At 35.7% G+C, this 14,559-nt stretch overlaps 1 protein-coding gene across 3 annotated transcripts in view; it reads right to left on the minus strand.

Annotated features, from left to right (window-relative positions):
* The window catches only part of LOC128496778 (aspartyl/asparaginyl beta-hydroxylase-like), a 42,835-nt gene that overhangs the window by 14,822 nt on the left and 13,454 nt on the right, over positions 1 to 14,559 (minus strand). The window contains exons 2-7 of one of the 3 annotated variants that reach the window (XM_053466569.1): positions 10,337 to 10,483; positions 8,455 to 8,499; positions 7,771 to 7,839; positions 3,587 to 3,631; positions 2,327 to 2,371; positions 423 to 766 (exon numbers count right to left, since the gene is read on the minus strand). In XM_053466569.1, coding sequence (XP_053322544.1) covers positions 483 to 766; positions 2,327 to 2,371; positions 3,587 to 3,631; positions 7,771 to 7,839; positions 8,455 to 8,499; positions 10,337 to 10,483 — 635 coding nt within the window. In that variant the 3' untranslated portion in view covers positions 423 to 482. Of the gene's footprint in view, positions 1 to 422; positions 767 to 2,326; positions 2,372 to 3,586; positions 3,632 to 7,770; positions 7,840 to 8,454; positions 8,500 to 10,336; positions 10,484 to 14,559 lie in introns of those variants that run through there. The other 2 variants (XM_053466570.1, XM_053466568.1) reach the window with 2 other exon arrangements.

Raw genomic sequence — 14,559 nt, forward strand, 5'->3', positions numbered from 1 at the left:
GCTTAAGTACTAAAATAAGAAAAGCAGAGCAGTGATCACCACGACCTAGTGTGCGATGAGTAGGTCAGTGGTCTAAGCAATTTTACCGGTCACAAATTAACCTTTGACGTGCAACAGAGAACAACCTGAAATTAACTTTGTAATAATAATAATAATAATAATAATTAAAAAAAAAAAAAAGATAGTCCCCAAACTGCAAAACAGGACTTTTAGCAGAGAACACAGACACGTTTTTAGCACTTCATGGTTCATTATGTACACTTTTGAAACAGATCATTAAACAGAACAAAAAAAGTCAAGTAACTACATAAGCAGTAAGTGCAAATTGGCTTTTTCTTCTCACTCTATATTTTTTTAATAATTATTCAAGCCACTTCAGCAAAGCATTCCTTAAATTAAAATAGGCTGTGAGAGTAGCCATAGAAGTGCCTCTTCTTTTTATTTTTGCTATAAGACATTGACGTACTATAGCTTACTTCTTTTTAATCTTCATTATCGGGATCATTGGATGCCCTTTTGTCAAGTTTTTTCTCTCTGTTTGGCTCAGATGTCTTCTTGCTGGTGGTTCGCCTGCGTCTTTCATCTCTCTTCTTTCTTTGTTCTTTCTCTTCTTTGTCATTTTTCTCCTTCCCTGTATCTTTTTTTGATTTCTCATGCTCACCGTGCTTTCTGTCTTTGATGTCTTTTAAAAGCTCTTTTGTATCTTGTGTTTTAGGCTCCTTTGTTTGGACTACCACTTTCTCTTTCACTTTTAGATCTTCTTTTACTTGTATTTTACATTTTTAAAATACAAAAGGAGTGTCATGTCAGTCAGCAAATAAGGTTGCAGAAACAGGATGAAACAAGAAAATGGTTAATAGAAAACCCCATGCACTGATGGAAATATGAAAATCCTTCCAGTGTCAAAGTAAATTTGTGTTATCAATGAATCCAAAATATAGAATCCATTCCCCAAAAAACTGTTCATTTTATAAAACTCTTCTGACCTGATAATTAAATATGTGGGGTTATTGTTGTAAAGAAGTGAACAGTACATTACATGACCCCTACTGCAATCCGGCCTCAATAGAAATGTTTCAAACGCAACTGGCATCTCTACAAGCTGCCATGGAATGCAACTCCCATAATACCCGTGCAGCAGCTGAAGCTTCAAAGGACTGCCAGTTCCTAAGCCATCACAAAATAGAGATAATTGTATCCTTTCTATTTCTTACATGCACGTTCTCAGCACAAAGCATGCAAGTCACATAACTTCAGCTCTATCATAGGCTGCTTTCACAAAAAGGCACATTTTGACAATAAGAACCAACACAGGGCATGCTTTTCTGTATTCCGTTGTGTCTAAGTTTAGATGAAATGGCTACACATACTTTCATGTACTGTGTAATACCATTCATAGATTATATTAAAAAACATCCTGGGGGCACTGCTCCTGCTGTTCTCCATGCATTGACATGACCATGCATATGAGCAGATATCTACATCATGCAGGACACTTTTTGAGTTAGTGCGTCTTCTCTAACAGAATCCATATTTATGAAACAATAAATTGAGGTCACAAATTACCGATGAGATATGAAAACCAACACTATAGAAGTTATATTCTTAAGGCCAGTATATCCTGTATACAATAGGTAATGACACCGGAAGTCCTTGTTGAAGGCAAGATACCCTCACTGCTACTAGTGCTCCCCCAAAATGTTATTGTTCTTATACCGAGTTCTTCCTCTTTTGCCAATTCAACATTTGTTGAAAAATTATGTTAGAAGAAGCAATAGCATCACACCTCTAATGGTAACAATCCTGTATTAAAACCAACCAAAAGAAATGTCATCCCCCAAATAAGACCCAGAAATTATATATAGGCAATATGGCTTGATACAAGCCTGCACAGTGCATATTTTCTAGGTATCCCTAAGTCTAAGAAACAACATTGGAAGGAGATTATTTTTGTGACTTTTGTTTCAAAAGAATGTGTAATAGTAATTTAATATTTGACTATGTTAAGGTCCAATGGAGCAACTAAATTAAGATCACATCTGGGGCACATAAAAGATTAAAAAAAAAAAATTAAAAAAAAATTATATATATATATATATATATATATATATATATATTAAAAATGAATGCAAAAAAATCAATTCACAGATTAGTATTTATTAAATATTACTACTGGTTTCGAAAATCATTGCAAAATCACAAAAAAATAAAAATGTTAAGAGCAAAAAAGAGGAATCTAGCGGTTAAGAAATATTTAAGTCGAGGCTAAGCTATCAACGTCAGATTTTCAACAATCAGCAAAATCTGACAATGGATGCAAATGTACCTGGTGCCTTGGTTTTTGTCTTTGTTACTCCTCCTGGCTCTTCAGCTGGCATTTACATAATAAAAATAACGTACAAAATCAATGTGCACACAAGAGCCAACATGGCTGGAAATCATGCATACAAAACAGAAAATGTACGCTTAAATAAAAATGGGCCAATAAGGTTTCCATGAGCAGCTTTCAGCTCCGTAAGTTTCTTTAACCATTTTATATTGTTTATTATATATTTATTATTTAAAATTCCCGTTGTTGGGTGGCCTCGGCACCTGAATGCTCAAATCCTAGCTTCATGCATCACACACAGAGCAGAATTCCTATTTGGAATAAGCCATAATGTATAGGACTCTTCTTAAAAGCAAGGTTTGGAAATTGAGTTTGTAGGAGAGTTGAAGTTTAACTTAATGATTGCATTATAAAAACGACCAACACCAATTACATCTTTTATACCTGTCTCTGTTATATAGGCACAGCCTTTCTTGCAGGTAACTCATGCAAGTTTAAGTCCTTAATAATAAACTCAATGAGTTGAAACCAGAGATGTCCTTTGAACTTCAACATCCCTTACAAAAAAAATACTGCAGTTTTTCTGAGGTAATACTGCAGTTTTTTACACATGAAAAAACTGTAATACTGCAGTTTTACTGCATTTGTACTTCACTGTACTGCAGTTATTTCTGTACGGAAGTACAAATGCAATAAAGCTACAGTACTTTGAAGTACAACTGTAGGTTTGCAATATTAAAAAAAAAGTGCAGTAAATGTGCAGTAATACTGCAGTAAAAGTGCATTATTGCAGTTTTTTCATGTACAAAAAACTGCAGGATTACTTCAGAAAAAACTGCAGTAATTTTTCATAAGGGATTGGTGAACCCTGAAGAGTTGTATAAGTTTTTAATTACATCTAGTGTCTGACTGGAGTAATGGGTCTTTATAGGCTATGCGTCAAACCTCTTTATAAGTTATTTCAATGAATGAACGGAGCTCAGCTCCAGCTGTTAAAAAGCTATGCACTCACTGATCATTTCATGAAAAACTCTTATTTATAATCATTAAACCTCCAATTTACTAGTCAGCCAGCATAGAGAACGCACAGAGCTTTTCGCAATACTGTGTTACTGTTGAGTATTAATACTCCTATAAAGAATACAGCGACACGCGTACAATGTAAAGAAATCCACAAGAAAATCAGATTTAATGTTTGTTAATAGAAGCCATGCAACACTTGGCCTCAAAACAATCAGGTTACGTTACACAATGTACCTGGAGTTGTGGTTTCTGTTTTAGCTATCCCTCCAGTGAACTGCCCTAATGTTCACAAGATAAAAAATTGGTTAAAACACATTTGGGGGAAAAAATAAAAACTACAAACAAAGAAGGTTCAACAACTATTTAGAATTAGGTGTTGTCACTGATTTTGATCAATACTTGATTTTATACAAATGTACAATAAATAGATACTGTATGTTAGACATTAAAGCTTCAAGAAGTACCCAAGATATCCTATCCTTTGGGTTACAAGATAAAAGCAGAAACAGGTAATGCTATAAGGCTCATTTGTTTAGAGAGTGCATGTGACCAAAGGTACTAACATCTAATCGACAATTAATCCAGCAATGAAAATTTGAAATTAAATAAGATTGGAAGAGTGTATACAAACAACAGCTTTTAAAAAAAGAAGGTAGCACTCTCTCAAACCAGCCATGTCGGAAAATGTGCTAGCAAGTAGAGACCTTAAGCCTTGCTTTCTCATGGTTGTAGAAACTTTTTAATTATTTTTTCAAACTTCACACAGTTGCTCCTCTGAAGGTTTCTTTATAAAAACAGAGGCCGAGCCTTCCAGTGCATCCTGGTGGTGTTGGTTCCTACAGCAGATATGAATACATAGTCCACTAGGGTTTGTAAACCATTATTATTCTTCATTGTACCAGAAGAACGAGCTGCACGTTGATTGTATATGGAATGTACTATCTTTTTGTACATAGAATAAAACGTTTCTAGACATAACTTCCATAACGTCTATCTTGGAAACAAGTGAGATGAGTAAGGTTTATTTTTCAACCTTCAACAGGGGCCCAACTTATAACATATGCTATTAATCTTGGTACTCGTTACTGTATGCAGAAAAAATTATTAATTATCACAATGTTCATAGATGGAAATTAGAGGCACAAGAAGCTTATATAATCATATCAGAAGAGTTTTAGGAGAATGAAACGGTAGAGAGAGTGGTGTTAATACTACATGGTGGGACAGGTTTGTCCGTTCCTCTCTTCTTTACTTAAACAAGAGACCTGAGGTTTGGAAATCTTGTGACTATATATATGACAATATATATGACTATATATTACATTGGTCCATTGAAAAGGTATCACACATTTCTTTGGGCTTGCTTTATGGCAAATAGATGAAGAACTTTGCTTAATGCAGAGGAACATAATAATGACCTGGATACAGTACTCTTGGGAATGTAAACTAATAACTTTGTTTTCTACAGCATTGGATACGTCAAGTAATTTGTAGCAAGTGCGCAAACTCAGTGTTCACAGGCCTATAACATATTGGGAAAGCCCAAATTTGTGGTTTTACCTTAGAAAATTAAACCACTTGAAACATACAAAGCCTGGTGATCACAGGAAAAAAATAAGTTAAAAAAAAAAAAACTATAAAAAAACAGAACTACTGGTTCTGCAAATCCAAAATGACGCAGGTTTTTTTCCCCTGAACCCCTTCGTTCTCTGACGTTGTTTCAGCATTGTCTGTTCCTTCACTCTCATCTTCTTCTACCATTTCAAAAGGAGTCATTATGTCATAAAGAAATGAGAGGAAGCCATAAAACCAATCAGTGCTTTCCTCTGCTAAAATATTTAAGACTTCCTCAAGGGAATCAGTATTCACACTACTGCCATCTTTGGTGAGGCCTACACAAGAATAAAGGGAAAAAGAGAGAGAGAGAAACAAAAGGAATAGTTAGGCAGAAAGAAGGATAAAAGTGAGAAGGGTGGAAAGTACCAGTTGACTTGCTACAAAATCTATGGAGAAATAATGATTAATAATGAGAAATAATAAAAATAATAATGATAAAAAAAAAAAAACACACAACATTAGCTCTAAGAACATGGTTCAAAATGAAAAAATGAGAGGCTGTGATACACGGAAGCATGCCGACAATACGCAAGGCACAAGTAACGCCTAGGCTCCCCCTACACCATCTTCCCCCGCTCCGCAGGCTTCCTAATAAAACCGCGAGATGCGTCAATGTGTACAGTATCCATTCAAACATTACACTACAAGTATTTACAGAATTATACCAAAAGCTAGACTTTTTTTTTTTACTAAATATTTAATAAGAAAAAAGGCACATTAATAAAAAAAGCCTATTGAGTCGTGTAGTCCCTTGGCCCAGTTGTGATGCAAGAGTCATATTCTTTTATTTACACATTATAAGTGACTATTAAAAGCAAGGAAACAAAGTGTAAATAGTTATCACTTCATGACCATTGGTATGTACATTTATAAAATCTACCAAAAAAACAAAAAAAAAAAAACACAAGGAACAAATAAAACACTGTTGTAGTAGTGCATCATGGGACATGCATGGAAGTACTAGGGTGTATTATACTGGCAGTCAGGATTAGAGAACGCATAGTACAGTTTCCATAACGTGCCAAGAGAACATGTCCCACAATTCATCTTGTTAACAATGTAAATGCCAGAGAGGTAAGCAATTTAATGTGCATTATGTACTAATTCAGCACAACATCATAATCCTCAGAGAGACACCATAGGCTTTGATACACTTGCAAGTTGGGAAGCGCATTGGACAGTAATTCCGCCGTGTCTGCTGCTTGGCTATTGAATTGCTCAGGAAGTAGACTTTAATGGCATGCTTTCAGTATAAGCTTTTAAAAAGTAAACATGGCTTCTTTTCTATGTTGCTCAACGTACCGTGAAACGCTGCAGACTTGTCAAACTTTGGAGGACAATGTTTAAGAAGAATAAACAGCAGCAGAGGTCATATCCTTGATGATCTAATACAGCCCTGTTTTGTTTGCACACTAATACATTAAAAGGTGCCAATGGCTTACACAGCTGGACAGAACATTATAAGAACATAATTTTAGAAGAAATCTTGATTATGACTCTAAAATGCTGATAAAAACACATCTATAGAGATATTCATTAAAAGAGGGATTTAAAACTTTGGGGCATGCAAAAGCAAAACTAATGTAATTGTATATTAACCAGTGCTGCCACCTAGTGGCCATTTACATAATACAACAATGATAAGGCAGTTCCAAAACTTTATGAACATATCCATCCCAAAGCTTTATCGAAAGGTGCCTCCAGTTAATGTGGGTGTAGGGAAAATGGAAGGCACATTGAATTTTCGTGATTATGAGAACAGCTTGATTGTCCACAGTATTTCAAATGCATAGGCAATCAATCATTGCTATAATCTTTTTTTGTGAAATATCAATGTAATCTTGTTTAAGCAGGTCCTACATGTACTATGTTCCTTTAAGCTATGTTATGCAGGACTTGTTATGTACCGTTTGCCTATTGTACTGCACTGCAGAACATGATGGTGCTATATAAATCAATAAATAAGAATTATTATTTGCTTTTCTCTCCATCATCTAGGGTGAGGGCATGCACCTAACAAAATGTAGATGTTTAGACTGAACGGTCACCTTCAGAACTCAAAGAGTAGCTAAATTAAATTTATGAAAAAGTAAAGTTGTGGTCATGCAATTGCCATGCAATGAATTGTTGGTTCATGACATCTGCTCCTATGGTATACCCAATGTAATGCTAACTGATAAAATCAGATAAATCCATATTTCAGAAAAATCCTCATCATAATACGCTAATGCTACACACTAGTCGCAACTAAACAAGAACACAGCACTGGACAACAGAAAAAAATAAAATAATGTTCTATGGAGATGATGTACGCGTCACATTTCAACATCATAAATTATTTCTAAGAAAAATCTGAAACGATTAATATTTAGACAGAGGAATTTTTTCCTATTTTCTGTTTTCCTGTTTTTCTAACAGCTACAATGTTGAAATGTTAATTGTCAAGCAACTCAAGATGTTGTGTGTTTGTTATAATGAGAAACAATCACAAACTTAAGAAAAACCATAATACATAAAAATCAGTTTATGAAACGGGTATCAAACATGTTAAAACTTACAAAAAAACACACACATGCATTTTGAACATAGATTTCAGTTACTGATATACCGGTATATACTTATACCGGAGATTTTACGTTAACCTATTGAACACAGCGTGCACGTAACACTCTACACCTTTTCATTTGATGACATGAGCAAACGCATCTCTATTTTCACCAAAACAAGCTTTTTTTTTTTTTGCGAAACCACATTCCGCAAATTAACCAGCAACTCAAATATAACAAAGCAACTGTACTTGCCTAGCAAAATCTTAGCGTCTTCCACATCAAAGTCTCCATCGCCGTCCGCATCATAAACTCCAAGCTTTCCTAAATAAAACAAAGCAAACCCTATGTGTAAGTATGTGTAAATAACCATCCGTAATGCCAGGTTCTATCTAACGTTATCTAATGAATTTCCACACATGGATACCTGGTAAAGAAAAAAAACTTTGAAGGGTAAATAGTAAGTATACTATCTGCCATCACAGTTCATTTGGTACCCCCAAAGCAATTCATTTTGGGGTATAATATAAATATAAATTATTATATATTTGCTTTTTTCATATATTTTCTATATTGTGTGGTTGTAAATATTATTAGGGAGTAGTAATAATAGTCATAATTCAAACCACTGATATGATCTATTTCATAGAACTATTTAATGTGACTTCCATAAAAACACATCTTAATCTAAAACAAACATTTTTTTTAAAGGACAGCAAAAAAGTGAACAGTCTTTATTGGAGAATATTAAAAGAAAGTATAACCATGTTACCATATACATTGAGTACAGACAGTGATAATAAATATATACAATATATATTATAACTCGGTTAGATCAGGAATGAAAGGAAATGGGTTAAATGCAGTACGCAAAGTATAATATTTCTAGAAGAAGATAAGAATGGAAGAATATTTTAATGTTTATACACTGCGGCCTACCTTGAAGTACCTCTGACAAGTTATAACGGAAATCCTTTGCTTTAGCTGCATGCGTAATAAAAATATAGAAACTATTATTTGTACCACAAATATCAACAAAACATTGTTTCAGAACCATATGTGAAAGTCAACCCTTTAAAAGAATCTTTAATCTAGTCAAATTCAGAGATGGATCGAAGCGGATTTATAGGCACGGGGTTTGAAAGGACAATGACTTAAAATGTATAGGCCTTATTATAAAAACAAAAAATGAAATATTCTGATGCCAAATAATCAACTTATTAAACAAAGTTAGCTTTTCCAGGGTGTTGCTTGGGGAATGTAGGTCAGCAGAGGACTTGGTCCAAACCAAGCCCATCCATATCTAGTATAAAGCCATTCAGGGCCCTCTATGTTATCGGTCTGAGCAATAACCTTTATAAAGCCGTAATAGGCAAAAAGAGCAACCTAGAAGGGCATCTAACCGGATATAAACTTCTATCAGTCTTTGACTGCCTATTTCTGTCAATAGAAATTACATTATTCAAATAAACAAAACAAAAAAGCAAAGGAGAACATTTTTGGCATGAAGAGTTCCCCTAGTGTGATGTTCTGTATGTTTAATAGAACTGAAATTAATGACTAGCATCCAATGCTTGTACTTTGAAAGATGTTCTAATTAGCTGGTAGTTAATTCCACCTTGTACTTTTACTGAAAACGTGTCAAAGTAAATAAAAAACAATTTATACAATTAAGTGATTTTTTTGCCATTGATAAAGTCGTGTAGTATATCTTACATTGCACTTCATTCATAAAATAGGCATTGAACAAAATACCATTTAAAACCAACTTTTCACGGTCAACCAACAACATAACCAGAATATTTTAAATAAAATGTCAGTCAAAAAATACCACATTGCCTTTATATTCCACAGGAAAAGTTACATAATAAAACTAATTCAATTGAGTATACATTCCCTGTGGAGTCTGGGCTCTAGAAACCAAGTATATGAAAAGGAGCAGCACCAGCAAATACAAAATGGGCCCAAAGACAGCGTGAAGTTCTCAATGAAGGAAATTTGGGAAATTTGTAGTAGTTGGAAAAAGTCCACCAAGAGGTTTAAACTCCAGGCCGAGAGGGACATTAACCAGGATTTCTGACTGTTCTTGATTAACAATTTATATCATATCAACTATTTTAATAAGCTGCCTGGGTTGATATGAGGATATTCAAATAGCGTCGGAGGAAGGCATTCCCACAATAAATCTAAAATTAGCTTATAGTACCTTCTCAGACTTGTTACATTTTAATGTACATCAATATACGTAATATTTTAGATATTTGAGTTATATAGGTAGGATTTGATGTGGCGATATTATTAGGGCATTGTGCATGTATTTCTAATAGCACAAGATTTCCACATGATCTGGATTTATCGTTGGAGCGTCGCCCCATTTCTCACCCATTTATTCATTGTTGGCTGCGCATTCATGAACACTCGCCCATAACTATTACACAGTGACTGGGGCCTTCAGGCTTCTCATTGCCATGAGTTACATTTTTATGTTTGTGATAAGGACCTTGTAATACAGGCTTTTGGTGGAAGTATCTTCCATAAAACCTCGTTTGCCTGTTTGTGGTTCTGGGGTTTAACTTCGTCACTCGAAGGATAGTGAGATCCATGGACCTACCACAGCTGATTTTAAAATACCCAGGAACTAACCCAATTCCCAATTTAACACTTGTATGCATTCGGACAACACGCAAGCTAGATCGGGAATCTTGATTTAAAGTCCACATCATCAGATGTTAACTGCTAGCCGCTTGAGAGCCTTTTGGATGGTTAGACATGCAATAATTAAAAAAGCATTTCCATTTATCCTAAGAGTTTAAATTCTTACCAAGAACCTCTTCATAATCCACGAGGTCGAACCACACCACAGCCACAGACGTCCATACGCCCAGGAGGGCAATCACCATGAACCAGGTGAAGAAAGAGCTGCCGGAGAGGCCGTCTTTCTTGCCATTCTTGCCTCCGTGTTTGGTTTCTATTTGGGAGGAATTATGAAACATATTTAAACAAAAATACATGTGTCTGATTTAATGTATATAAAGTCTATATAGCAGAGTTGTTTCCTGAGCGCTAATCCGTCCATCTGACACATTTACAGTTGCTGTCTCTCAAGCCCAGCACAATTATCAGCCGTTACCAAAAACCACAGATTATCACAGCAAACGTTTGATAGCGTTAAGGAAAACTGCTGATCGAAAGCCACCCTCTCACCATTATTTTAATGGTCAAACTGTCAAACAAATGTTTACCCTGCAAAATAAGTATAAAATCTACATCGAATACCGAAGAAACAAAAGCCTATGTACATAAAAAGTTAATTTTCTTTTTAGTTTGTCATACAATAACCCACTTCTAAAAAGTGGTAGCATAATTCCATTATTTGGTAAGTACCGGTAAATCTTAAAAAGGTATTGCTTGAATGTAATAATATCATTGAACAGATCAAAAAAAAGGTTTTTATTAGCAAGACGTTTTTGGAAATGCATCACTAAGCTCAACAATTTTACAGATAAAGTCATTTTTTTTCCATCCGGGCATCCAAATATAAATAACTACAGTAATTACGCCAATAGTTTTTATCTAAATATCCTATTCGCAATAGAGCTGCAGTACACGAGCGCACATTTCATTTCATCAGCGCTACTTTGATGAAGGAGACAAACTTGGTCACAACAACCCCAGCGCAGCCACTGCTAATTTTAATTTTCTGCTTACATCAACCTCGCCTAGGATTAAGGATTAGCTTAACAGGAACAGAGCAAGATAGAGCTTCATACTAAAAGTCATGCGCAAAAATACCCAATAAATACCTTCTTTTACCACCTAAACTTCAAACGAGGTTCACTACACTTACGTATACAGATTTGATTACTAAAAATTTCACAGATTTTCTTGCGTCGTACCCCCCCCATGCAAAAAAACTGCATTCAGATTGTTTATTATTAAATACATTGCATTTTGCATCCAAGCTATTTTGGAAACTGATACTTTTTGTAATATAAACCATTTGTATATTTATACTTAACCCCTTAAGGACAATGGACGGTCCCTAAACCCATTGAAAACAATGCATTTTGAGCCTGTACATGTACGAGCTTTGTCATTAAGAGGTTAAAAGGCCAAACTCATCGCATTGCCTTTATCGTAACCTACACTTGGTTAATTATTTCTTCAGCGCTACAAAAATCTAATATCATCATAAAAATATCGTCATACCTGTATCTTCAACCATAGTTACAGAGCCGTTACTTCCATGGATCGTCAGAAAATCCTAATACAATTTTTGTTATCGGCAGCTTTAATAATAATACTCAATGGAAGAACGAAGGCGAAAATAAACCCCAGCCCCCGCTTCCAGCCGCGGCGAAAGCGATTTTGTACAGTTGTCAGCTAGATTCCGAAACTAAACCTACCCCGGAGACTGCTGGAAAAAAAATATCTATTTATAGGTCTCCTGGCTTCATAAGCCAAAGTCTCGCAAGCACTCATATGGAAATCCTGCCCTGTGCAACAAGTACCCTGCAAACCATTAACGCGTTCGTACCCGAAGGGCGGAGGGTCAGAAGACAACCTCTCTCGTCCCTATTCCAGAGTCTCAACAGTTAACGTTTGCCAGAAGACAAAGGAAAGTATGTTCATTTAGCTTTGCACTATATGATCCATAAATATTTGAAGAGTAAATTAAACAGATTGGCTGGGGTTCAGCTGGCCGCGGCTCAATGCTTAAATACATTAAATCAATCTATTTGCTTTCGCAGTTCTCAGCATAAAGTTGCAGAACTCGTCCAGAAAACCTGCTCAGTTGGCATTTCATTTAAACTGAAGTTAAAATAATATTTCAACAATGTTAATATGATTTAAAAAAATTATCTAAAAAAATGTATATATATATGTTACTTTTAAAAACTCTATAATACAGGAGTCAAAGTAAGTTTAGTAGGAGTACCAATCCGGATATACAATCTATCTCACATCCCTTCATTCTCTGTAGGGTTCTATTCACCAGTTCACGTACCGACCTTAAAAAACAAAACAAAAAAACAAAGATCTGGCCGACAGGAATCTGCCGGCACCTTTGCTTGGCTCGACTATTACACATGACAATATTTGGGTTAGTTTAAAGCTGGAGACAGCTGCAACGATCAACTTAACATTATAGTAGAGATAACTAACCATTAACACCGGTATCCAAGGTTAGGCATAACCAAGTTATCTGAGCTTCCTGGCACCGACTTGCTTTGCTTAGTGAATATTTGATAAACCTCAAACGGTAATGGATGTCTCCCTATTTCAGTCTATAAATATGAAAAACAACCCAGACATGCAATGCAACGAGACACTCCAGAGCTGCTGAACATCCCTCCATAGTTTGACTTTTCACCTGTCAGCAGCAGGAAAGCACTCCCATGGCAATCACGCACACCGATTGGCGGTATATAATATATATACACACATATAAATACATACACACACACACACGTGTCAGGAGCGTTCAGCCGAACACATCTTCTATCGGCAAACAGTTAGGAGGAACATGAAAATTTTAATGGATCTCGGCTATCGTATCCATTAAAATGTACTCACCTGCCTATAACCCTCGGCTAGTTACAATTTGGAAACCTCTTGGAGATCAGAAGCCACCGCTCACTGCATGATAAGCGACACAGAACGCAATGTAATAATGTTAATATTTATGCCGCAAATGGCAACAAACTTTCATCTTTATTTGCAAAACCTGTCTTTGTATGTGACAACATCCTGAGTTTGCATATGAAGTCTGCTCACGTTAATACGACTTCTTAGCGTCATGACCCAGGCTTCTCAGACCTCTGCGCACTTTGCTACTCTACAGACAGTACAAATAAGATACTTACAAGGAAAGAAATAAATAAAAATTAGCTGCTATGGTGAAATATCGCAGCAGAAATTTTATACCTAACCGCATTAAACCATCTGACGACGAGAGAGAAAACCAACGTCAGATGACAATTCAGCACGGCTATTTTTAGAGTATGTGGCCAACACATACACGCACATTCTAACACTGGTACTGAGCAGCTAGTAAATACTAAAGGAACGCATCTTCAAAAGAAAATTAGCCTGGAATCAGGTCCAGAGGACAGCCTGGGTCATTTATCTAATGCCACTGTTGTATGAATTATACCAACCCATGAGTAAGACTTTTTATACAATGGAACCACTATATGTGTGTATGAGTCCATTTCATAACAGTCTTTTAGAATTGGAAATAATAGGTCTGCACCATTCCCCCGTTTGTCCTCCAGAGTCGCTGAATCATCATTTGCAGATGGCTATATGATGCAGCAGGCGTAATATATTTCTCCAACTGGATTCTTCAATTTTAGGAGCGTATTGTGATTAGCATATTGATGTGCATATAAGCAGAAGGAATTTGGTTCTATACATTTATTAAAACTATTCAAGTGGAGAAACAATACTAGTTACTACGTGTCATAGTTTTATTTGAATTTCCAGCTTGATCAATCAAGCTAGATTTATTTAAGGCACATCAACCACTTCCATCCATAAAAAATTGGATTCTTGGCATCAAAAACTAGCCCAATGAACTAACAAGGGCTTTGTTCAGGGAGCCAGTAATCCCGATGCAATTCAGCTGACCTATTTTTATATTTTTGCATACAGATCATACTTTGTATTTGGCTCCAGTGGCAAACCGCTCAGCCTCCGCAATCATGTTTGGTTATGGTGAAGACGGGCCGGTAAACCAATACGTAAAATAATTTTTGAGCAATGGTTGCAGCATGGAGATCGGTCCCATTTGCCTGTTCGTTCACGTTAAACAATGGGGGGAAATAAAAAAGCTGCACCCTGCCCCCATACATTGTGATAATCATATCACATTACTCAAGCAGGATATAGAAACATAGAAAGTGATGGTAGATAAGAACCATTCGACCCATCTAGTCTGCCCAGCCTCTTAATACACATACCCAATAACTTTCTAAATTAGCTGACCTGGAGACTTGTTAAATTTTAACCCTTTAGTGGCCCATCCTGCAAAAACATCCT

This window comes from Spea bombifrons, chromosome 5 (assembly GCF_027358695.1).
Source record: "Spea bombifrons isolate aSpeBom1 chromosome 5, aSpeBom1.2.pri, whole genome shotgun sequence".
NCBI lineage: Eukaryota > Metazoa > Chordata > Amphibia > Anura > Pelobatidae > Spea > Spea bombifrons.